This window comes from Trichosurus vulpecula, chromosome 1 (assembly GCF_011100635.1).
Source record: "Trichosurus vulpecula isolate mTriVul1 chromosome 1, mTriVul1.pri, whole genome shotgun sequence".
NCBI classification, from domain to species: Eukaryota; Metazoa; Chordata; class Mammalia; order Diprotodontia; family Phalangeridae; genus Trichosurus; species Trichosurus vulpecula.
This window is the reverse complement of record NC_050573.1, coordinates 214,909,524-214,933,192: the sequence shown is the minus strand read 5'-3', so window position 1 is coordinate 214,933,192 and position 23,669 is coordinate 214,909,524. Positions and strand designations below refer to the sequence as shown.

At 33.6% G+C, this 23,669-nt stretch overlaps 1 protein-coding gene across 2 annotated transcripts in view; it reads right to left on the bottom strand.

Annotated features, from left to right (window-relative positions):
- Window positions 1-23,669, bottom strand: part of TMX3 (thioredoxin related transmembrane protein 3) — an 87,098-nt gene that overhangs the window by 21,217 nt on the left and 42,212 nt on the right. For both annotated transcript variants that reach the window (XM_036734956.1, XM_036734960.1), the window contains exons 8-13: window positions 22,175-22,252; window positions 15,610-15,676; window positions 6,284-6,382; window positions 4,343-4,400; window positions 2,620-2,673; window positions 1,516-1,575 (exon numbers count right to left, since the gene is read on the bottom strand). In XM_036734956.1, coding sequence (XP_036590851.1) covers window positions 1,516-1,575; window positions 2,620-2,673; window positions 4,343-4,400; window positions 6,284-6,382; window positions 15,610-15,676; window positions 22,175-22,252 — 416 coding nt within the window. The remainder of the gene's footprint in view (window positions 1-1,515; window positions 1,576-2,619; window positions 2,674-4,342; window positions 4,401-6,283; window positions 6,383-15,609; window positions 15,677-22,174; window positions 22,253-23,669) is intronic.

Below are 23,669 nucleotides of genomic sequence, written 5' to 3'. Positions count from 1 at the left end.
AAGAACAAAGTTAAAAAATACACAGCAGAGAACAAAACACAAGAAAGCAAAGATGGACAATTCTCAACACAAGGTATATTATTTATCATAAAGGCTTTCTTGAAATGAAAATTTGTTACATATTATCAATCGTCTCATTCTGCCATGTACATGACATTTTTTTCTTTCTTTGTATTTATTTCAATATTTAAGTTTATGATATGTTTCTGTTTCTTTTCTCTATTCTGTATTTGTGTTCTGGCAAAATAAAAAAAAATTTGAGGGGGAGGAAAATATTTAAGGGGAGAGACTAAAAGAAAATGAGAAGAATATTATAGCATTTTATTTAGTCTACCTTGCATTTCAAAATGGAATGAAAAAAGTATATTGAGAAAAAGAAGGTTTGAGACTGTAGCATTAATCAATAAGGTTAAAATAGTATTATTTTAGTGGTGGTTGTTTTAAGGCTACCATTATCAATACAGTACTTCTCATAGCGACAGCTAGGTGGCACAACAGATACAGTTCTGGACTTGAAGCTGAGAAGAACTAAATTCAAAATCATCTTCAAACAGTTACTAGCTCTGTGACACTGGGCAAGTCAATAAACCTGTCTGCCTCAGTCTCCTCAACACTCAAATGGGGATAATAAGAGACACCTCCCAGGGATCAAATGAGGTAACATTTCTAAAGAGTTCTGTAAACCTTAAAGCTAACTATTACTACTACTACCACTACTACAGCTATTATTGTTGTTGTTGTTGTAGCTTCCTGGTAGGAACAGAGTTCTTTCAAGACAAATAGATTTTCTCTTAATAAAAGTAGAAATTTATTATACAGAACTAGATCTTTAACTGGTACAATTCATGATACTAAAACCACTACATTCTTCCCACATGTAGGATCTTTTTTGTTATGTCCTAGAGCCAGATTATAATAAAACTTCATATATTTGGATCATCAGAATTAGGAAATATATGCATCATAAAAATCTGAATTATTCAAAGGTATCTGTTTCCATTCCCTTGTAAGAAAAACTTTAGAAGTCTTACTATGTCATTTTTCAAAGGGTCATTTCTTCAGCTTCTCCATCAGAAGAAAAGGCATACATTTGCATAAATTATAAGTTACAAATTAAAGAATGAAACATCTAGATAAACTGGACCTAGTTGAATACCTAGTGAACATACAATCAACTATTTAGTAAAATCATAAAACAACTCACACAATTAAGAAACATATTAGACTAGTGACTTATATAATTCCACTAAAAATTGTAGGTTGTATTAATATCCATTTAATTACTTAATTTTAAAACAGCTATGGAGATTCTAAATTAATAAACCTAAAATATGTGAATAATTTTATTTTAATCTCAAATTTCTTCCAAAATAAACTTACAGGTACAAAAAAAATCATTTTTAAACAAAATGCTTACTATTTGAATAAATTATATATTTTCATTCTGCAGCCAGTTAGTAGTTATCAAATGATCATAAAGCATGTGTGTGTGTATATGTATACCAGTTTACTTACTCCATCAGCATGTTGTTTACATAGTCACTCCCATCTATGTGTCCAAACTGAAAATCTCTCCTAATATAAAAAAAGATTGAACATTAAAGGACATTACAAGAAGACAATTATGTTAGTAGGGTTAATTTGGTCTTTGGAAGACCTAAATAGTAAACATTAAACTATTAATTGTGTTAGGAATTTTTCTGACTTGAGGCTTTGAGCAATCACGATCATACTCCTAACTTTAAAGATTAATATAAATTCCATAAAGCAACAGAGGGAAAATATTGCCTTTAGTTCAAGAAAAAAGAGAAAGATATTTTCCATTACAGAGTATGCCTGATTGACTCTTTAGAAAAAAAAAATAGGGTAGGGAAAGAAAACTCTAACCTTATGATAGTGATCTCCCAACCACTGATACTGCAAGTGGAACTGGACAATATGATCACTAAGGTCTTTTTAAGTCCTAAATTTCATTATTCTATTAGACACCAAAAATTGCATGTTTTAGGAAATAGAGTGTGAATAATTTATTTGCTGAGTTACTGATTTGGAGAGAATTTATATAATAAGTTCTTTGTACTTGAATTGATTCATACTTTAAAAAAGAAAATGATTTTACTTAACACGTGATTTACAAGGAATAAATCTACTAAGTCTATACTTCTGAAGATGCAGTAATCATAAATAAAACATAATGCTTATTAATATAGTTGGAAAATTTCAATTAAATATCAATATCAGTATGATGGAGAAAGATTTACATCACTAAAAAACATCAGACTAGAAAGAAAATTATTAATATAAACATGAAACTGCATTTGATGCGCTTTGTTAAAACAAAGAATAGAACATGGACTAATACATAGCTAAAATTTAATACCTAACAACTAGCTGGTCCTATTTCTAATTCATTTATTTTGTTTTTACTGTCAGCAATTCTAATAATAGTTTTTTTTTAAATCCAGCTAATTCACATCAAAATGTAATAATCACCAATTTTTCTCAATTACTTGATTCAATTAGGAAAATGCAGAATTGTTTTGTAATAAAATAATAGATTAAAATAAATGTAATGAGAGAAAAAAGAGCCAACTAAGAGACTAAGAGTTTGGAACCTACCTGTGAAAACGATCTCTATAATCTTTAGCTACTTCCTGAACAAATTCCTGTAATCTGTAGAAAAATAAACACTTAAAATATAACAGTCTCAAATCTACTTTAAAAAATGATTGACTAATTCAATATTTAGTAGTGATTAAATCAAGAAAGTCAAAGTTATTTTAAAAGAAGGCCATTTGGCTTTAATAATTTAATACTTTCATCTCTCTCCAGGGTGTATACCTGATTCTTCTCCACAGGACTTTCTCTACTATTTTGGTCATGGCCTCTCCTTCAAGTACAGCCTGAAGTTGTAAGAAAGATATTAAATCCTCTCATAGCAGTCTAGTCTGTACTCCAGAACCAGTGCAGTATTAGTCACGTCACTATTTTCCTGGAGTTAAGCAGGGGAGTATCAGGGGAAAATATGCTTCTCTCTAAGAAAGAGTTGCCCTGTATTCCTTTACAAAGCACAACATATGAATGAATCTTGAGATGATTCCACTAGCTAAGAAGATCCATTTTTGTTTCAGTCAAAACAGAAACCAAGTTAGTGAGACACTTTCCCCCTAGTTTAAAACAGGAATTACTAAGGAAGAAAACCTTTTCTTTTTTTTATCCACTGCGAGGACAACAGTGATTAATTTGTTTCAACTGGTTAAAAACAAAAGATAATCAACATAAGAACAAAGCAAATAGCAGTGTGCAGACTGCAATGCTAACAAGTTACTTAATACCTATTTTGTTTCCATAGAATATAAAAACATTACCCCACAAAAGTCCATGCCTCAAGATGCTAAGGATTTATCAATTATATACTGTTTCCCCAGTTTTATTCTCCTTTCAACAGAAAAAATCTGACCCATTACTTGGTGATAAAAGGGAAAAGCCCACCATTCTTAAACAGGAAGGGGTAATAAGAACTGGGCAGTGAATTAGTGTCTAGAATAGGATGTGTAAGGGAATACTTTCATTCATGACCAAGGTTGCTCGAGAAAGTTCTACTTCATCAGTTGTAGGAGAATGTCCCAAAAAAAGAACTTGAGGCTTAGCGATCTCATAAATTTATATAAGCTGCAGATCATAAATATAGAGAAAAATGATGAGATGGCTTTCTAGAAACTAAGATTTTTGGAAATAAAATATTTTCTCACAAACCCAGAAAATGCTGTGGGGGGCGGGGGGAGGTTTCCGATTAGGAAGCTAAGTCATATCCAAATTTCTGCCCTTGGTGAATGCCTACAGACCCCAAGCTATATAAGGTAACCATATTTCCATTCTGATTCTCCAGGGAACAGAATTTATAGTCAGTTACTATGGGGGGAGAGGCACTAGCTGTTTCCTCTTAGTCTTAGTGAACACCAGTATTAGAGGCAGAGCATACGACCTACTCAAATGATCACGTAATTGGAAACATCCAAGCTGAAGCTAACAAGCATTCTAGAGACTCAGAACACTATAAGAGTTATCATTTAAGGTAATAGTACAACCACTCAATCTCTGGAGAAAAAAAGTGTTCACTGGAATAGGTACATTTGATTCCTTTCATGAATCCACGACTAAAAAGGTGTTTGACCATCAGGATACCATGATTTTCTGTTTCAGTTTTCACAAGTGTTACATTAAAAAGAGAAAAAAATATATTAAATATATCTAAAGATATGTTGTTATAAAATTGAAGTTGAGCCCTACTATTTTAACATTTTAATCATTTTAAGAACTGTATCTTTCATGAATATCATACCTGGTATGCTCAATTGTTGCATTTTTCCCATCAATAACTGCTATGACAATAAGTTTTCCTGAAATAAAAAGAATGTTCTAAATTCATCAAAATTCTCTGTAAATAAGTGATGCAACTTTATTGTTTTATGACATACTTTTTTATGTCTAGTGAATTAGGAAATCAGTTATTCCTAAAATCCAAATGAAACTTGTTTGATTCAAGTGAGGCATACTTATCTAAGGTAAAGTCTCACTTCAAGCAAGTACCTAAAATATTATTTTTTTCCTTAAAGACCAGTAAAATTTTACTATGAGAGGGCATTATTTTAAAGCAGGAAAATTATGGTAGAGAAAAGAGGTAGTGGTAGAAAGCAATGCCATACATGGATAGAGTGCTAGACCTGGAATTAGGAAGACCTGAGGTCAAATTTAGCCGTGGGCATTTATTAGCTCTATGACCCTTAACAAGTCACTTACTTTCAATCTGCCTTAGTTGCCTTATATGTAAAACGAAGATAATAATAGCACCTACTTCCCAGGGTTGTTGTAAGGATCAAATGGAATTTAATGTACAAAGTATTTTGTAAACCCTAAAAAGCTACACAAATACTAGTTACTACACTGAATTTTTAGGAAGAAAGGAGGCAAAGAAGGAAGGAGGGAGAGAGGGAGGCCAATGAAACGCACAGGAAAGATCAGAATGAAGTACAAAAGTGGACACAGAGAAGTAGAACAGTTTTGGAACCCCTAAACTGAATTTGTCATACATTTTAAAAACCAACATCAAAATGAATATAATAATAATAATCAAGATGAAAAACAACATCAAGATTTGTGGCTTCATATGCAGTCCTCTTTTATTGTACTTCTTTACCCCTCTTCTTATGTATGTGTGTGATGATATGTTTCCTGATATTTGTCAAGTACATAATAATGCAAAAGAAATAAAACAAAACTGTCAGCAAACAAAAATATAATAATAAAACTATTAAGATACAAATAAGATTAAGATATAAGAAACCATGCACTATTTCCAGTATATTAAATTATTTCCAGTATAACATGAGTATGTCATAGAAAATAACACACAAGAAAGTAGTGCTGAGCTAATGAATTACATGTGTACTACTCAACTTCTTTCATGGCAAAGTCACCAGATACCATGCTAAACTTAGTCTATAATCATAACACCATCCCACTCCAACAATAATACACAAATATAGGCAAAACAATTAACATTTATTTAACCACTAGGTAGAACAAAAATATGAAAAGAATTTTCCAGAATTTCCCTCAAGTTCTTATGCTATTCACCCCCACATGAAACATCTTTTCGTTTACTTCTCCAATTTAAATGATTTTTTCAAGTCGAGCTCAATATTGAAGTAGGTGACAATTACACCACTTTAGGACTTCTTCACAACAATCCCATCAGGTAGGTAATGTAAGTACTATTAAGTTCATTTTGCAGATAAAGAAATTAAGACTCAGAAAAAATAAATGCTGCAATCTGCAGTTATACAGACTCCAAAGCCAGTTAATGTTTTTCCTCACTATACTAGAATGTGTTTCCATTCATGCACTAATCTTTCCCAAAATATATTGTAAACTATACTGATATATCCTTTCTGAATCCATTGTATTTAGTACATGTGACAGATAATTAGGTAATAATAATCTTGTACTCTATTTTTGTTCTACTTTGTAATACTTTGTTCTTTTTTTTTTAATGTTTACATGTCAAAGCCAAGAAAAATAATGATTCTTCAGAATCAATGTATTTCTGAAGAAGTTATCTGTAAAGGAAAATAATCATAGATTTAGAATTGAAGGGGACCTCAGCATTCTTCTAATCCATTGGCTCCTTTTCTACATGAGGAAACTCAAGCCCTGAGAAGTTATGTTATTTGCTTCAGAATCATTAAATCAATAAAAAATAGGCCACAATTAGATATTTTACCTGTGTCTGTAAGTTCATACAGGGTAAAGCCATCCACAGTAAGATAATTCTGAAATCTCTCTCTGTTGACCCATGATTTAAGATCGCCATCTTCATACTCTTAAAAAAAAGTGGGGGTGAAGGTGAACAAAAATTAAAAGAATATTGATTTCTACAAATGTGTTATATTTCCGTATGCCAAGACTATATATCAAGTTTTAATACTTTTGACATGGAAATTTGAAAAGTAAACAGATAATTTTAAAAATGTGAAAAAACACCTTATCATACTTACCAAAATATAGATCTCAAAATATATTCTTACCTACTAATGAAAAAATTTAAAAGGTAATCAAACATACTTTTAATCACTTTCCCCTTGAAGGCATAACCAAAATAAAAGCAAAAAAAATGTTTCACTTATAAGGAGCACTTTCCTTTTTGTATTTATTAAAAAATAGTAATTTTTAGCCATTCATTTAGTTCCCAATAAGAAACTAAATTATATTATAACTAAAACTGATAATTCTTTAGAAGTGACAATATTCTACCATTTCAGAAGTGCGGAGCACTATACAAATAACTTCAACTGACTTCTAGGGAAAGCCTCTGTGAGATGCTATATACAAAACAGTGGATAAGAATTCACATAATCCTGGGAAGAATATAAACTGAGTTGAAATGAAATGTGCAGAACCAGAAAACAACTTACATAATAAAAAACAATGTAAATGGAAACAACAATAAAAATGAAACTGAAAGCTGTGCAGCTATAATGACTAAGTTTCAACTTGAAACAGGAATAAAAAAATGTACCTCCCTTTTTCCTTTGCAGAAGTGCAGGGATAAAGGTGTGGAACACTGGATATACTGTCAAATTCAGCAATACACTGGTTAATTTTGCTGAACTACTTTCCCTTTTATTTTCCTATTCTTTATTTTAAAAAGACAGCTTGCTGGGTAGGGGAGGAGAAAGGAACTATTCGGGGATGAAGGTGATACAAAACTTCAATTCCACCCCCCTGTTAATGTGATAGCAAAGAAAAGTCCAATTATATAATATCAATTATGAATCACCTCTTCAGTCAGTCCACAAACTTTTTTTTTAAATCTACTATGTTCAAGACACTGTTTAAGTACTGGATATACATATATTTTAAAATGATATCTACTCTCAAGGAGCTTCCATTCTCTGAGGGAGGGAAGAAGTAAAATACCACATATATAGGCAAATGTAAAAAAGTATAAAGTAATGTGGACAATGATACGAAGTATACTAAGAAAATTTAAAAAGAAAAGAATACTTAATTGAGGGGATCAGAGAAAGCTACGCAGGAAATGGTTCTTGAGATGATCCTTAAAGGATGATACAACTAAGGGGGGGAGGGGGAGGGCCCAACACAAATGAGCTGCAGTTCAGCGTCTATTACAATAGTACAGTCAAGAGGTAGCGTACTGATCTAGATTGACAGCTCTGAGTGGTAATGGAGACAGACAATAAAGGAGTTGAGGAAGACTTGGCAACTGATTAGACATATAGTGTGAGGTGATGAAAAATCTAAATAAGGCTTTGAAACTGGCTAAATGGGAAGGGTGGTATCACCAACAAAAATAGAGAGGCTGCAAGGGGAAGAATTGCAGAGAAAGATGTTATATTCAGCTTTAGACAAGTTGTGTTTGATATGCTAATGGAATTATCAGGTGGAAAGGTGTATCAAGTGTTCGGCGATGTGTTTAAAGGAGAGATCAAAGCTACAGAAACAGATTTGGGAGCCATTATCATTAAGCATAAAGAACAGATGAGATTACTATAAGAAAAAAATAAAGAGGGCCCAGAATAGAGCTTTAGGGCAGCAGTATGAAACTCTAAATATAAATTGGGGTGACCAATCAGTATGTAAGGATTTTTGTGGATCACATATTGACTTAATTTTAAAATATAGTATTAACCATATTTTGATATTTTTATTAAAAAAAAAACATTTCCCAATTACATTGTAATCTGGTTTAGTCCCTAAATCAGGAGTGTTGTGAAGATCACCTGGCAAGATAAGGTACCAGACACTGAGGTCCTTTCTCAAGCTGAACTGCTAACCAAACTCTGCTTGAGAGAACGCAACTCTGATGAGCTGGCCATGTCGGTCAAATGCCAAACATACATTTGCCTAAAAGACTATTTTACAGAGAACTCACACAAGGCAAGTACTGTCATCATGGTCATAAGAAGCAATACAAGGACACTCTCAAGGGCTCTTGTAAGGAGATTTTGTTATCCTTTTTAGAGTTCAGTTTCTCAAGATCTATGGCCATGGCAATGTCTAGTTTCCAGGTGTTAGATAATAACTCTCAGGATAGCCCCAAGGACTCTACATAATAATTCCCAGAATCACAGTGGTAGGGAGTCCTACTGAGGCTGCACTGTGAGATATGGGAGTGACATAATTGATATTTACTATGTTTGTGCAGAATGATGAAACTGCTAAAGTTAACCTGTGAGCTTAATGTTGACATGATGCCTTCTTTATCTGTTACCCTATAAAGCAGGTGGGCACTGGTCAGTGAGTGGGGAATCCACAGGGAACCCATGGGGGGAAACCACGTGGAAGCCACAGGGGAATCTGTGTGTGCCTTGACGGGCCCCCATCAAGGCTTGAGGGGATTTAGGGGAGGGCACAAGCTGTTCCTGTCTCAATTGACCCCATTGAGACATAAGGGGTAGCTGCCCCCACTTCTCACCCACCCCTGCGAGAAGGGTGATTAGGAATGCTATAGAAGCTGGTTCTCCCAGTATCAGCAACCTTTCTGAGAAGACTAGACTAGAATAAAGTAAGATTATTAACCCCTCCAAAAGTGTCTGCCTGTCTGACCAGATCAAGAGTGAACCTGTTAGAGGCTGGATTCCCAAAACTCCAGTGCCTTCTCTGTGTTATCTATGCAACAGCTCTCTGAAGAACTTTGGAACCGACTGCATGATATAGACGACATCGGCAAAAACAGCACAGCATATATGCCCCAATCATATATATGCCAAATTGCAGTTAGCCCAAAAGAAAAATAAGATGTGCAAATTTAGAGACATCTCCACTCCAAATGTTCATGCAGATGATTTGTGCCCAACCTGTGGGACAGCCATTTGAGCTCATATTGGTCTGTCCAGCCACAGTCAGACACAATGTACCTTGACTACAACATAAGTGTGTCATTTGGGTCCTCTTCGAGAATGAAGGACAACCACCATTACTTCATAATCAACCAAGAAATAAATAGTTTGATATGTATTTTAAAGAAAACTGTAAGCAGCTTCTACCTTAAAGAATTTTGGGCTTGAATATGATATTCCAGAGGGCACAGGAGCTAGGATTACAACCAAGAATCACCTATGCAAAACTGAGTATAATCCTTCAGGGGAAAAAATTCACATTCAATGAAATAGAGGAAATTCAAGAAAGCTTAATAAAAAGACCAAAGCTGAACAGCAAATCTGACTTTCAAATACAAGACTCAAAGAGAAGCATAAAAAGGAAAAGAGAAAGGGGAAATCACAAGGGACTTAAGATTAAATTGTATACATTTCTATAGGGGAAGATAATACTTGTAACTCCTAAGAAGTCTCTCATTATTAGGGTAGTTAGGAGGAGTTTATATAGACAGAGGATACAGGTGTGAAATGAATATAAAGGGATATTTAAAAAAGAAAATTAAGAGGTGAGAGAGGAACATGCTGGGAGAAAGAGAAAGGGAGAGGTAGAATAGGGTAAATCATCTCACATAAAAGAGCCAAGAAAAAGCTTTTACAGTGGAGAGGAATAATGGGGAGGTGAGGGAGAGTAAGTGAACCTTACTCTCATCAAAACTGGCTCAAAAAGGGAATAACATACACACTCGATTGGCTACAGAAATCTATCTTACCCTACAGGAAATTAGGAAGGGAAGGAGATGGGAGGAGGGAGGGATAGAAGGGAGGGCAGAATGAGGGAGGGTACAGTCAGAAGTAAAACACTTTTGAGGACAAACAAGGTGAAAAGAGAGAGATAACAGAATAAATGGGGGTACAGGGAATAGGATGGAGCAATAGTAACTGAGAAAAGTATTTTGAAGCAAGTTTCTCTGATAAAGAAAAGACCTCATTTCTCAAACACATAGAGAACTGAGTCAAATTAATAAAAATAAGAGCCATTCCCCAATTGATAAATGATTAAAATATATGAACAGTTTTTAGACAAAGTAATCAAAACTATCTATAGTCATATGAAAAATTTTCTCACTATTAATTGGTGAAATGTAAATTAAAACAATTCTGAGGTACTACCTTATACCTATCAGATAGGCTAATACAGAAAAGGAAAATGACAAATGGCAGAAGGGATATGTGAAAAATGAGACGTTAATACACTGTTGGTGGAGTTGTAAACTGATGCAACCATTCTGTAAAGCAATTTGGTACTATGCCCAAAGGGCTATAAAACCATGCATACCCTACCTAGCAATACACACTAGTAGGTCTGCATCTCAAAAGAGATTTTAAGAAAAGAAAAAAAGGACTTATGTGTACAAAAATATTTATACCAGCTCATTTCTTGGGAAAAAGAATTAGAAATTGAGGGGATGCCCATCAATTGGGGAATGGCTGAACAAACTGTGGTATGTGATTACGATGGAACACTATAGTGTTATAAGAAATGATGAAGAGGATTCTCTCAGAAAAACCAGGACAGATTTACACGAGCTGACACACAGTGAAATGTACTGTGTACAAAGTAACAGCAATATTATAAGATGATCAGCTGTGAATGACTTAGCTATTCTCAGCAATACAACGATCCAAGACAACTCTGAAAGACTTATGATGAAAAATGCTACCCATCCCCAGAGAAAGAACTGATGGTCTCTGAATACAGACTGAAGTATACTTTTTTTACTTTATTTTTCTTGGGTTTTTTTTTTGGGGGGGGGTATCCATGTTTTCTTTCACAACATATTATGGAAATATTTTGCATAACTACACATGTATTACCTATATCAAATTGCTTGCCTTTTCAATGGGGGGAGTGGGAGGGGGAAGCGATGAAGGGAGAAAATTTGGAACTCAAAAGTTTTAAAAACAAATGTTAAAAATTGTTTTTTACAGATAACTGGGGAAAAATTAAATACTAAATAAATTTTGCAAAAAAAGAAATGCTTAAATAGAAAAAAATAAAATTCAAGGTCTCAAAACAATGCAAACATAGTTTAAAAATTAAAAAACAGGAATTAACAGAAACTTTGAAGATCTTCATTTTAATTCTCCAAATAAAATCTAACAAAAAATAAAGTATAGTAACTGATCTAAAAATCCTTTCCTTCCTTTTTTCCAATCCTAGCAGTAAAATATAATGCAAGGATACTTTCATACAAATATCAGAAAAACTGCATTCTTCAGCCACAAAAGACAGAAAACATTGTGGAAATTCTACTTTCCTCAGGTCTACTTTGTCCTACAAACATGAGAGATAATATTCAGAAAATGGAAATAAAAATAATTGGATAAAAATGAAAAGAAAATAAAGTAAATAAAATATTTAGGAACACACATAAACAATTTGAAAACATTGTAAAGGGGTTACCTAAGCAATGAGACAACAAAGCAGAAAGTTCTTCAGTCACTCTGATGAAGTTATAAAGCACTGGTCCAATTTTGGGTAAAGAAAACAGAAAAGAAATGGGGGAAAAAAAAAGAAAAAAAAGAAACAGGGAAATTCTACAACTGATTGGAACAAGTATCTGACATCCCCTTGCTGGCCTTAAAATGCAAGATTCATCTAAGAAAAAAAGAGTTTAATCTTGTCTTCTCCTTTGCACCTTTTGGAATACAGCAATCAGAGGAAGAAGATTTTTCTTTCCTCTTCCAACAAGCAACAGTCTTGAGAATGAAGCACATCACAGTATCCATGAGAAAGGACTGAGCTGTAAAGTGCAGTTAGTGAGAGGAGTCAAGAATCTGAAGCATGAAAGTTGTGATTCTATTCAGGCAATAACAGGACCCAAAGCCAAGATTCCTTCTGATCACAGTAAATAGGTTGTAGCCCTTTCCCAAAGTGAACAGCAGTAGATGAAGCAAGGATTTCACCTAAGTTTTGTCAAGATAACTAGCTGATTATAGCAAACCCTCTTTATCAACAACTCAAATGGTGACTCTACACATGGACATTACCAGATGATCAATACAGAAATCAGACTGATTATATACTTTGCAGGCAAAGGTGGAAAAGCTCTATAGAGTAATCAAAATATGACCTGGAGTTGATTGTGGCTTAGATCATGTGCTTCTTACTACAAAATTCAGACATAAATTGAAGTACAGAAGACTATTAGACCATATGGGTATGACCTAAATGAGCTATTTAAAATCCTAAAAGATGATACTATTAAAATGCTATACTCAATCTGCCAACAAATTTGGAAAACTCAAAAGGGCCACTAGATTGGAAAAGATCAGTTTTACATCCAAACCCTAAAGAAGGGCAAAACCATGGAATATTCAAATTACCAAACAACTGTGCTCACTTCACATGTCAGCAAGGTTACGCTTAAAATTCTGAAAGGCAGGCTTCAGTAATATGTGAACCAAGAACTACCAGAAGAGCAGGATGGTTTTTGAAGAGGCAAAGGAACTAGAAATCAAATTGCCAACATTCGCTTGATTAGGGAGAAAGCAAGGGAATTCCAGAAAAACATCTACTTCTTTATTGACTACACTAAAGCCTTTAACTGTGTGGATTACAACAAAATGTGGCAAGTCTTCAAAGAGATTAGAGCACCAGATCATCAGCTCCTGAAGTACCTATATCCAGGCCAAGAAGAAACAGAACTGAACATGGAAATACTGACTGAATTTAAGATTAGAAAAGGAGTATGACAAGGCTGCATATTGTTACCTTATTTATTCAAATTATTTTCAAAGTACATCATAAAAAATGTCAGGCTAGATGAATCAAAAGCTGCATTAAGGCTGCCAGGAGAAATAACAACAATCTCAGACATGCAGATGATACTACTCTGATAGTAGAAAGTGAAGAGAAATTAAAAAGCTGGCTTGAAGCTTAACATCAAAAATACTAAGATCTTGGCAACTGGTATCATCACTTCCTGGCAAATAAAGGGAGAAGAAATGGAAGCAGTATCAGATTTTATATTCTTGGGCTCAAAGTTCACTGTAGAAGGCGACAACAGCCATGAAATTAAAAGATGCTTGCTCCTTGGAAGGATAGCTATGGCAAATTGGTACAGCATACAAAAAAGCAGAGACATCATATTGCCAACGAAGGTCCATATGGTCTATGGACTATGGTTTTTCCAGGTGCAATGTATGGCTATGAGAGGTGGTGTATAAGGAAAGCCAAGCATTACAAAATAAATACTTTCAAATTCTGGTGCTGGAGAAGAATTTTGAGAGTCCTTGGGACAGCAAAAAGATCAAATCAGTCAATACTTAAAGAAATTCATACTATTCATTTGAAGATCAAATACTGAAGCTGAAGCTTAAATACTCTGGCCACATAATGAGAAGATGAGACTCATTGGAAAAGGATGAGATGGACAGATAGTGTCAGGGAAACAACGAACATGAATGTGGACAGACTTCATGAGATAGTGGGGTATAGAAAGGCCTGGCGTGCTATGGCCCATGGGATCATGAAGGGTCGGACATAACTGAACAACAAAGGTAAAGACAGTGGAAATCATGACAAAGCATTTTTGGAGATACACACTCTGGATAGAAGCAGTCTCTGAGGGCCTAGCAGAGAAGCATGAGGAATAGTATAAGGGATTTTAGAAGATCTTGGGAGACTCAGCAGTAAGAGGTTCTTGACTGCGTATTTCTCTACTTGTGAACTCCACAGATGTCTAGTCTTTCCAGTAATGCAGTATGTGTAACTGGGGGAGTTGTTTTCTTGCTACCTTTCTTACTGTACCATTTCAATAGATGCCTTTGTTTCAAGTGAATTGTCTCCTGGCTAATTACCAAAGGTAAAAACATCAGTGACAGCCTGTGAGCTCTAATTTTAGGAATGTGGACCCAAATAGTATCTTGTACCTAGGTAATCCTTTCTGGGAGGAATCTAAGCTGCAAGTTCAAGTTGGGGGAATAATCTAAAGGGGTACTAAAAATAAATAAATGAGAGGGTGTTTTTTTTTTCTTTAAGAGGTAGGGTGGTCTGGTTTTCTGATTTCATCCACATAGGGTACTTCTAGTGTGAAAAATCTGTCAGTACAGATTAGCAACTCTTCTAACTTTTACCACAGAGAGCCATCTAGAATACCCATAGAATAAGTGACTTGCCAAAAGTCACACAGCTAATGTTAGGAACATATTTTGAATCTGGATCTTCACAACTCAAAGGCGCATTTCCAAATCAACATACAATGCTGTTCCCTACAGAGAGATTGATGAAGACATTGTGTTCAAACGTCATAAAAGTTCTCTCATAGCAGGCTATTTTTCAAAGCAACAACCTACAGAAAATTCTAAATTTATTTATAGAATTTTGCAAAATTCGAAATAGTATTTTAGATGAGAAAAAAAATCATATGAAGAAAAAAAGAGAGGATTCATTTAAATAGCCACCAGGAAAAACTAGGTTTAAAAGATTTAAACACAAACTAATTAGCCCTTTCTCTTCCTGCCAAAAAAAAGTAAATGATAGGAAGAATTCTTGTGGAAAATAATTTAATTTCAGATGCTTTTTTTGATTAACAATTTATCATTTTGTAGTCATTAAAATAAGTTCAAAAAGAAAAAGAAAATCTGAAGATGTATACTTCATGAATTTTATAATCAATCTTTTTATTCATATGAAAAATAAGCTTCAACATTCATATTAAGTTATCACTATCAAATAAGTGATGTAACATTTTTTAATTTGAATTTTCACAATAACTTCAAACAAAGCTTTAGTAGTAAAAGTTGACAGAGTATGCAATTAACTTATTCGTGTATTACCGCGCAGTTTTCTTTTGAAGTCAATCACCTGACAATTTTAATTCCCTCATTCCTTTTCCAGTTGCAGCTCTATGTGACACCAACTACTGTCATTTTTAGTGCCCTGTGCACATAAATAGTTCGTAAAAACAATATTTAAAGGATCAATAAGTAGAAATTAATACTAAATTTTTAAAGACTTAGTAAATTTTGATTCAATCTACAATTCGAATGAAGATTTATGTTATCTGTATCTTGCATGAACAAAATGGAATTTATATCTTAAGGTCATTCAACTTACTGGAACAGTGAAGAATATTTATATTTACTAAATATTTTACTGTAATCAAATTGTGTTATAAGCTTCAATGCAGCATTATGTACTTACCATCATATACAAAATAAGTTTCATCTTTGAAAACAAGCACAGCAGGCATCTCATTCAGGGTTACATACTGCAAAAATCAGAAATTTCAATGCCTTAATCACTGAAAAAACTTTTAACTGGTGACTATCATTTCACAGATATTCAGAGATCTTGTTATCACAAAATATAAAAAGAGACCCCAAAAGAAAACTAAGTCACATTCTATGAACTTGTCATCCAGTCTAACTTCCCACCTTACTAATCTATTCACTATCAAACATTTTTAGTGGAAATAGTCGATGGTGTAGCCACAGAAAGACAGGCAACAAATACACTGTGGATGGAGCTGTGAATTGGTCCTGTCATTCTATAAAGAAGTTAGGAATTATCTTAAGAAATAGTAACAACAGCAACAACAACCACTTTAAGGTCTGAAAAGCATTATACATATTATCTCATTGATCCTCAAATGAGGAAAACTGAGATAGAGAAGTTAAATGACTTGCTCAGAATTATATACTTAGTAGGTGTCGGACTAGAGGATTTGAACTCAGATCTTCCTGACTCCAAGTAGATAGACAGAGGAGACGGAACATCAGTTTTCACAGTAGAAAAAAACTGAAAATACAGTAACTGACTCCTGACTGAGGGAAAAACTAGACATGAATGCAATGGAATATATATTGCATTGTAAGAAGTGACAGGTAAAAAGAATACAGAAACTCATGGAAAGATTTGTAAACTATGTGCACAAGTTTGCCAATGGAAATGGAATGGACAATAATATAAAACTGAAAGTAAACATAGTATATAATTATAACGACCAAGTTTGGCCACAAAAAAAATATAAGTGGGGGGGGGACTATGGGTGTAGAATACTACATACAATGTTATGCTTGGTTGAATTTATTGTTAGTTTCTCTGAACAGCTTTTCCCCCTACTTTCTTTTTTATTCTGTACTGTAGGATTTATTAGGAAGTGAAGGTGATATGAAAACAAAAGATATTAATAATCTTTTTAAAAAATGAGATAAATCTATCAATAATTATACTTTAAGTCATTGTATCACTTTCTAACTAGCTAGTGACTTATCTAAAAATAACTACTCTTAAAATAACTCTAGAATTATATTTACATAAATAACTAGTATTTAAACAACCAAGGGAAACTATAATTTTACAGATTTTACCAAATATGCATATTCATACAATATACTGAAATCGTACTGAAGGACGTGTATTTTGTGGGGCAAACTGTATAAGATTAATGCACTGAGTTTTTCTGGGTTTTTTTGAGGGGGGGCAGGGATTGGGGTTAAGTGACTTGCCCAAGGTCACACAGCTAGTACATGTATCAAGTATCTGAGGCCACATTTGAACTCAGGTCCTCCTGACTCCAGGGCCATTGCCTTACTCACTGCGCCACCTAGCTGCCCCACAAGAAGTTTTTTTTAATGAGTTAAACTGAATGTGAGTTAAATCCATTAGTGGAATTTCTTATTTAAAGAACCTTTATAAAAACTTTTGCAGTGAGAACAGTCACTTAAAAAGCTGTTTTACAAAATGATAGTTTCCTATATAAGGGCATTCATAAACCAGGGTACGGTCAATCAATAGCATTATGAGTAAGTACTGACAATAATTTACTAAGTACTTACTAAGTGCCATGCACAGTGTGAGGTGTTGGGGATATATGGTCCTTGAAGAGTCCACACTCTAATCAAAGAGATCACATAAAAAACTATATATATCTATGTCAATGGAAGGTAATCTCAGAAGGAAGGCGATAGGAAGAACTGAGAAAGGGACCAAGAAAGCCCTCCTGCAGCAGGAGGAATGAGAACTGAATCTTGAAGGAAGCCCGATGGCAGAAGTACATTCCAAACAAGGAAGACACACACTTGGAACACCAAGAAACTCGGTGTTGCTGGAAAGCTAAGCAGGGGTCAGGTTGTAAAGAGTTTTTAATGACAATTATTTTTGATCCTGGAAATAACACAGCCCCACTAGAGTTTACTAAATAGAGGGGGTGACATTGGATACCTTCTATTTTAGGGAAATCACTTTGGCAGCTGAGTGGAGAGGGAAAGAGTACATTAGCATGGGGGAGAGACTGAGGTCGGGAAAACAACCAAAAGGCTACTGTAATAGCCCAGGGAAAAAGCAATGAGGGCCTTTATACCAAGGCAATAGCTATGTGGATGGGAAGAGGCAAAGGAAGTGTGTGTGTGGAGGGGTGGGGGGTTAGGGAAGCAGAAAGCTGGTCAAAAACCAGATCTAGGTCAATCAAAATTTTAGGCTTGATCTGCTTAATATAAATTTTTAATCTGGACTTTAAATAATTCTTAGGAATTTTCTATGTAGAAGAAACAAATTTCAGTTAAAAGAAGTTAAGATGAATAACTAAATGGAATAGAAGGGCTTTAGAGAAATAAAGCTTAGCCAATTCTGTTAAGTAAAATTGCTATAAAAAAATCAAATGGATAAACAGAAAGTCATAAATATAACTAACATTTACATTAAGAAGACCTCTGCTTCAATAATATAAAGGTTTAAGTATTTCCTTAAGTGGAAATAATTATCAAAAAAAATAACCTCTACTAAAAATTATTATGTATAGAGAATATAGCCAAACCACAGAGTGTGAACAGATTATACCTTATCTCTTTAGGAAGGTGAGGTTGGTGATACCATCTTTTCTTAAAAACAGGGAAAAAGGAAGGGCAAGAGTAGGGGGAAAACTCTTTTCATTAAATGGATGGTGATTCTTCTGGCCTGGATATAAATAAACTCCACAGACCATCAAACTTCCATCAAGGCTAGTAAACCTCCCTCTCTCACTTATCTAAGAAACTAAAAAGAATGGGAAAACTTTACTTATATCATTTGACTCTCCTCCTCTTCTCAAAAAAAAAAAAAAGAAAAGGAATTAGGTCAACGTTGTGGCATTCCTTTTATTTGCTTCTGTAGTAACTCTCTGGATCACCGGATGGGAAGGCAACACATATATATGTATGTATGTATGTTTCTATCTCTTCTATCAAAAGATCATCACATCATGCTTAGATTACTTTAATAATACAGATTTCTTTTCCCCCTGCAATCCATCTTAAACATGATTTTACTTTGCAGTCAGCTGCATCACTGTGTTTAGTTCTGCATATCACATTTTAAAAAGCACACTGATAAACTAGAGCAAATCCAAGGGAGTCTAGGATAAAGGGGGATGCAAAATTATATAACTGAGGAAAGGTCTTAAGAATTGGGGATATTTAGCCTGTAAAGGGAGTCTTAACAGCTGCCTTCAAATATATGAGGGGGTATCCTATAGAAGAGCCTTACATTTCCCTTTATGTAGCTCACTTCGATTAAATAGACATTAATTATATACCTATTTTAAAAGCCCTGAGGATAGAACTAAGACTAATGGATAGAAATTATAGGAAGACAGATTTTGGTTCATAAAAAGAACCACCAGAATTGTACAAAAAGCATGGATGTATGAGGCATTACATTCTCTGTCAAGAAGAAAATAGATGACTGCCTGCCACAGAGATTGTTAAGGGTTTTTTTTTTTTGGGGGGGGGGGGGCGGCTGAACTGCAAAGGAGATTGGACACATCAGATTCAAAGTTCCTTCTTACTCTGACTGTAGGCTTCTATGTCTTTCTTGTTTTAAGAAATGATCTCTCATGCTACATTTCATTCTATTTCTTACACAAATTTATAAGTTTCAATCAAGCACTCAGCAAGTACTTATTAAGGATCTATTTTATGCCTAGCACATTTTCTCAATTTTAGCTTTTCAGACTAAAAGGCAGCCCAAAGTTTCATTTATTCTATCTGCACTTTTGCATAATGAAAGCAACAAAAATTTCACTTCAAAGAAACATATATAAAAACCTGATTGAAACAGAATTTAACCTGTAGTGCCTAAAAATTTTTAATAGAACTTCTAGGATTAAGCCTATCATCAAGACAGTTATGAGGAACATCAATAACTAATAGGAAAAAAAGCGTCCTTACTTTTACCTTTCAACAAAGTTGGTAGTAGGGCAATTTTATTCAGAATAAATTCTATTTCCCTCATAGAGTGTTATTATAAAATTGTAACGAAATTATTCTATGGAAAAAAGACTCTTTGAAATGTGTCTAAACTACTTTGTCTAGATCTTCCCTTTTGACCATCACACTCTATTTTAATCCCCTGTGTATATGTCCCTATCTCCTCCCCTAGATGATTTTAAGGCTCTTTGTGTAGAAAAGTGGTATTGCTTTTTTTTCTTTACAGCCTCAGCATCAAGCACATTTGTTTGCACACAGTAGGTACTTAATATTTACCTGAACTTTATTGACTGTTATAAGTATTAAGTATACTGTAAATATTTATAAGTTAAATTTCTGTTAAAATATTAAAATGCGATGTTCTTCAAATAAGTCATAAATCAAAAATACGAAAAGTTGAACAATATTACAATTCTTCAACTTCAGAATAAACATGCACGGAGGATTGTGAGTTGGACTTGGTATCGGGAATACCCAAGTTTGAATTCCATCTGATGCATACTGGTTATATGACCCTGAGAAAGCCACTTATCTTTTAGTGTCCTCTAGCAACTTTCTTAAACTACAAATTGTAGAATAGTTGCTTATTTGCTTTGGTAGACACTTTCCTTACCCAGAAAAACTGATAAATACCAGATCTGGACAAGAAACAATATTAACTGGAAAACTATGAGTTAACATAAAACAACTGTTTATCTCATATACTGTTTCCTTTGAAAATGTGATAATTCCTAATATCATAGATGCTTGGATATAAGTTCTGAGTTTCAAATCACAAATAAATTCAACATTTCTAACTTTATATCAACACTTTATCTCTCTGTACTTTTTTATATTAAACTTATTGGCCTATTTTCAAAGTGCTTTCCAAACAATCTCTCTATAATACATTATGTATGTTATATATGTCTGCATATAGGTACATACAGTCAATAATAATGGGAAGATTAAAAAAAAACTAACAATACTTGATTTGCTGAGAATGGCAACGTGTTGCTAGTTATGATGCAGACAAGGTGGTTAAAGTTAATCATAATTCTAATAAATGGTTATGTTGTATCTTGTTGTATTTTTATTTATCATGTTTGGCTTCCAAACTTTACATCTGTGTTAAATATTCTTAATATTTCACTTTTCAATTACTGCTTTTGCCTAATGAAATTAAACATTGGTCTCAATTATGTTCCAATCAACTTAAAAAAATTTAAGGGAAAAAAGAAATCCAATTTCAAATATGGAAACTAATAAAACCCAGAGCCAAATAAATCAAGACATACAGATAAAAGGGAAGAAGGCCTAGGAATCGATAACAATGAAATATATCATAAGCATAAAACTTTACTGTTTCATAGTAGATTACAGTTCTAATATCAAATATAATTTCTGTTCTTCTTTAGCTGTGAGTTATTGCAGTTCTAGAACTTAAAAGTTCTAGATAGGCAACTAGATGGTATAGTAGATAAAGAGTTCTGGCCCTGGATTAAGAAAGATCTGAGCTCAAATCTGTCCTCAAATAATTACTAGGTGTGATTCTGGACAGGTCACTCAACCGCTGCCTGTCTCAGTTTCCTCAAATGTAAGGTGGAGACATACCTTTAACATACCACCTACCTCCAAAAGTTGTTGTGATGATCGAATTAGATAATATTTGTAAAGTATTTAGCTTAACTCAGTCTCTGGCACATAGAGGTTTTATTAATGCTTGTTCCCTTCCTTGTTTCACGAAACTCTTGGTTTTTTTTTTTTTGGCCTAAGGCTATGACTAGCCATTTGCTTACAAAGAAAAGTAATTTTAGCACAAAGAATTATACAACAACTAGAAAGTTAAGTGAAGAGTATAGTTTTTGATGAATAAGTATATATTCCAGGTCTAGGAAACCATTTCACAGAAACTAGAGGGCAATTAAAACATCTCAATAATCAGGATAGCTTTGTTCATAATACAACCTAAAGAATTCAGTCTAATAAAAATCAATGTTGCTGTTATTTTGAAGCAAAAAAAATACAATATTACTGTATTACCTAAAATATTATTTCCATTAATATTTATTAGTTGCAGTTCACAATAATCTATCATGATAGCTATGAACAACCACCTATACAGTTATCCCTTCCACATCATGGGGCTTAGGGCCACCTCTGCGATCTGGAAAACCTGCATAAAAATTTTTGGTCCTCCTTTTATACCAGAGAAAGCTGAATTTTTCCTTTTTATGGGGTGTTTACAGTACTTTACTGTAAAATTTCGATTAAGTACTTGTTCACAGGCTATATGCAGATCAATATTAAGTAAAAATACGGTATAAAAAAGAAATTTTAAAAATACGACATACAGTAATTTCTTATGCTGACCTGTGATCTAGCAAAACCATGATGGAGAAAGTCATGATGTGGATGGGATAACTATATTACAATTTTTTTATAATTTTTACTAAATGTGTCAAACAACATTAAAATACAAAATCATATCTCAAATAAGTTTACCAAAAGAATGCTATGAAATGCATTTAAAAGTCACATACCTCAGGTATAACCTCTTCTGAGGCCGAAAAGAAGTAGGTATAAACAATTAATTCTGAAGCTACTTCTATGTACTTCTCCTGTAGAAACATGTGAAGATTGAAAAAAAATGTAAGCCACTATCATATTTGTGTGCATATATCCAAATATTTACATACACATACATAAATACACATTAATTGTTATGTACACCGTATATTACAAGATATCACTATTATAAATTTAGGTCTACTAATTGATTATTTTAATTACTTATTTTAGTAAATCATTTAGGACAGGAGGATCTCAAAGTCCTCAATCCAAAATGACACTTAAAAAAATCAAAATAACTGAATTATTCAAATGACCTTCACAATTCATAAAATACACAGCAAATTTACTTCACTTTAATCCCATTTTAAATTCAAAATCAGTATTTCAGTTAAATATTCAGAGACTAATATTTACTTAACTCATTCATAACTGATGGCAAATTCAATCTAATAATCTAAAACAGGGAGATTCATGAATGATTTAAAATGAAGTGGAATTATAGTGAGGATCACAAAGCTATCACCCACACAACTCTAGAATTCTAGATAAGCAAACATACAGATAATTAATGTTTCAGTTTTCCAAGGAATTAATTCAACTGTAAAGAAGTTGTCTCCTGTACTCAAGTATGGTCCCATCCTCACAGTAGCCTTTTACAGCCAAACTGTTGGGCACACCTTGCTATAAATTTGGGATCATCGATCTGCCACAATTCCCACAGATTTATACATCACAATTTGTCATGCGTTGTTTTTCAAAAAAAAAAAACAAAACTATTAAAAGGCCTAAACTTAAGAAAACATTAAAGCATCATCAAATCAGATAGTATTGACATATTCTGATCTGTGATCTCATTAAATGCAGGCACTGATTCCAATAGTACCAAAACTTTTATCTCTGTTCTTTTGAAATACTCATGGGATGCCCACAAATAGTGCTGCAAGCCTTCCTAGAAGTCTCATCATTTCTTGGAGACCAATGGAGGTATTGCTTATCAAACATCTCTCACTCTCACTATATGACTGGCCCAACCTCTTCTCCATGATCACAGGACAGAACTGCTCATAAACTTTAACCATCTTCCTCAATAAGCTTTTGAAAATAAAATATTTTTAACCCATATTGTCCTTGACTATCAGGTCTCTCCATCTGGCAAAGAAGTCAGATATTTGCTGACTGAGGTGATTTCTGGGCACTTTGGTCTCCTTTTTATGTAACTTCCTTTATATTATTTAAAGTTCTTTAGAAAATGGTGATAATTGTTTTTGATGTCTTTTCCTTTATCTGTTTTCTGGAGTCAATAGTTTGTTTAAATAGGCTGAAGTTATACTTGCACACACTATGTTACTCTCATCCTTTTTTCCTTTCTCCTAGTCAGGTGTCAATTCTGACCTTAGTTTTAAAAAGTCAGACCACAGAAATAGGTTATTCTGATATGACAACCATATCAGTAGCCAATTATTT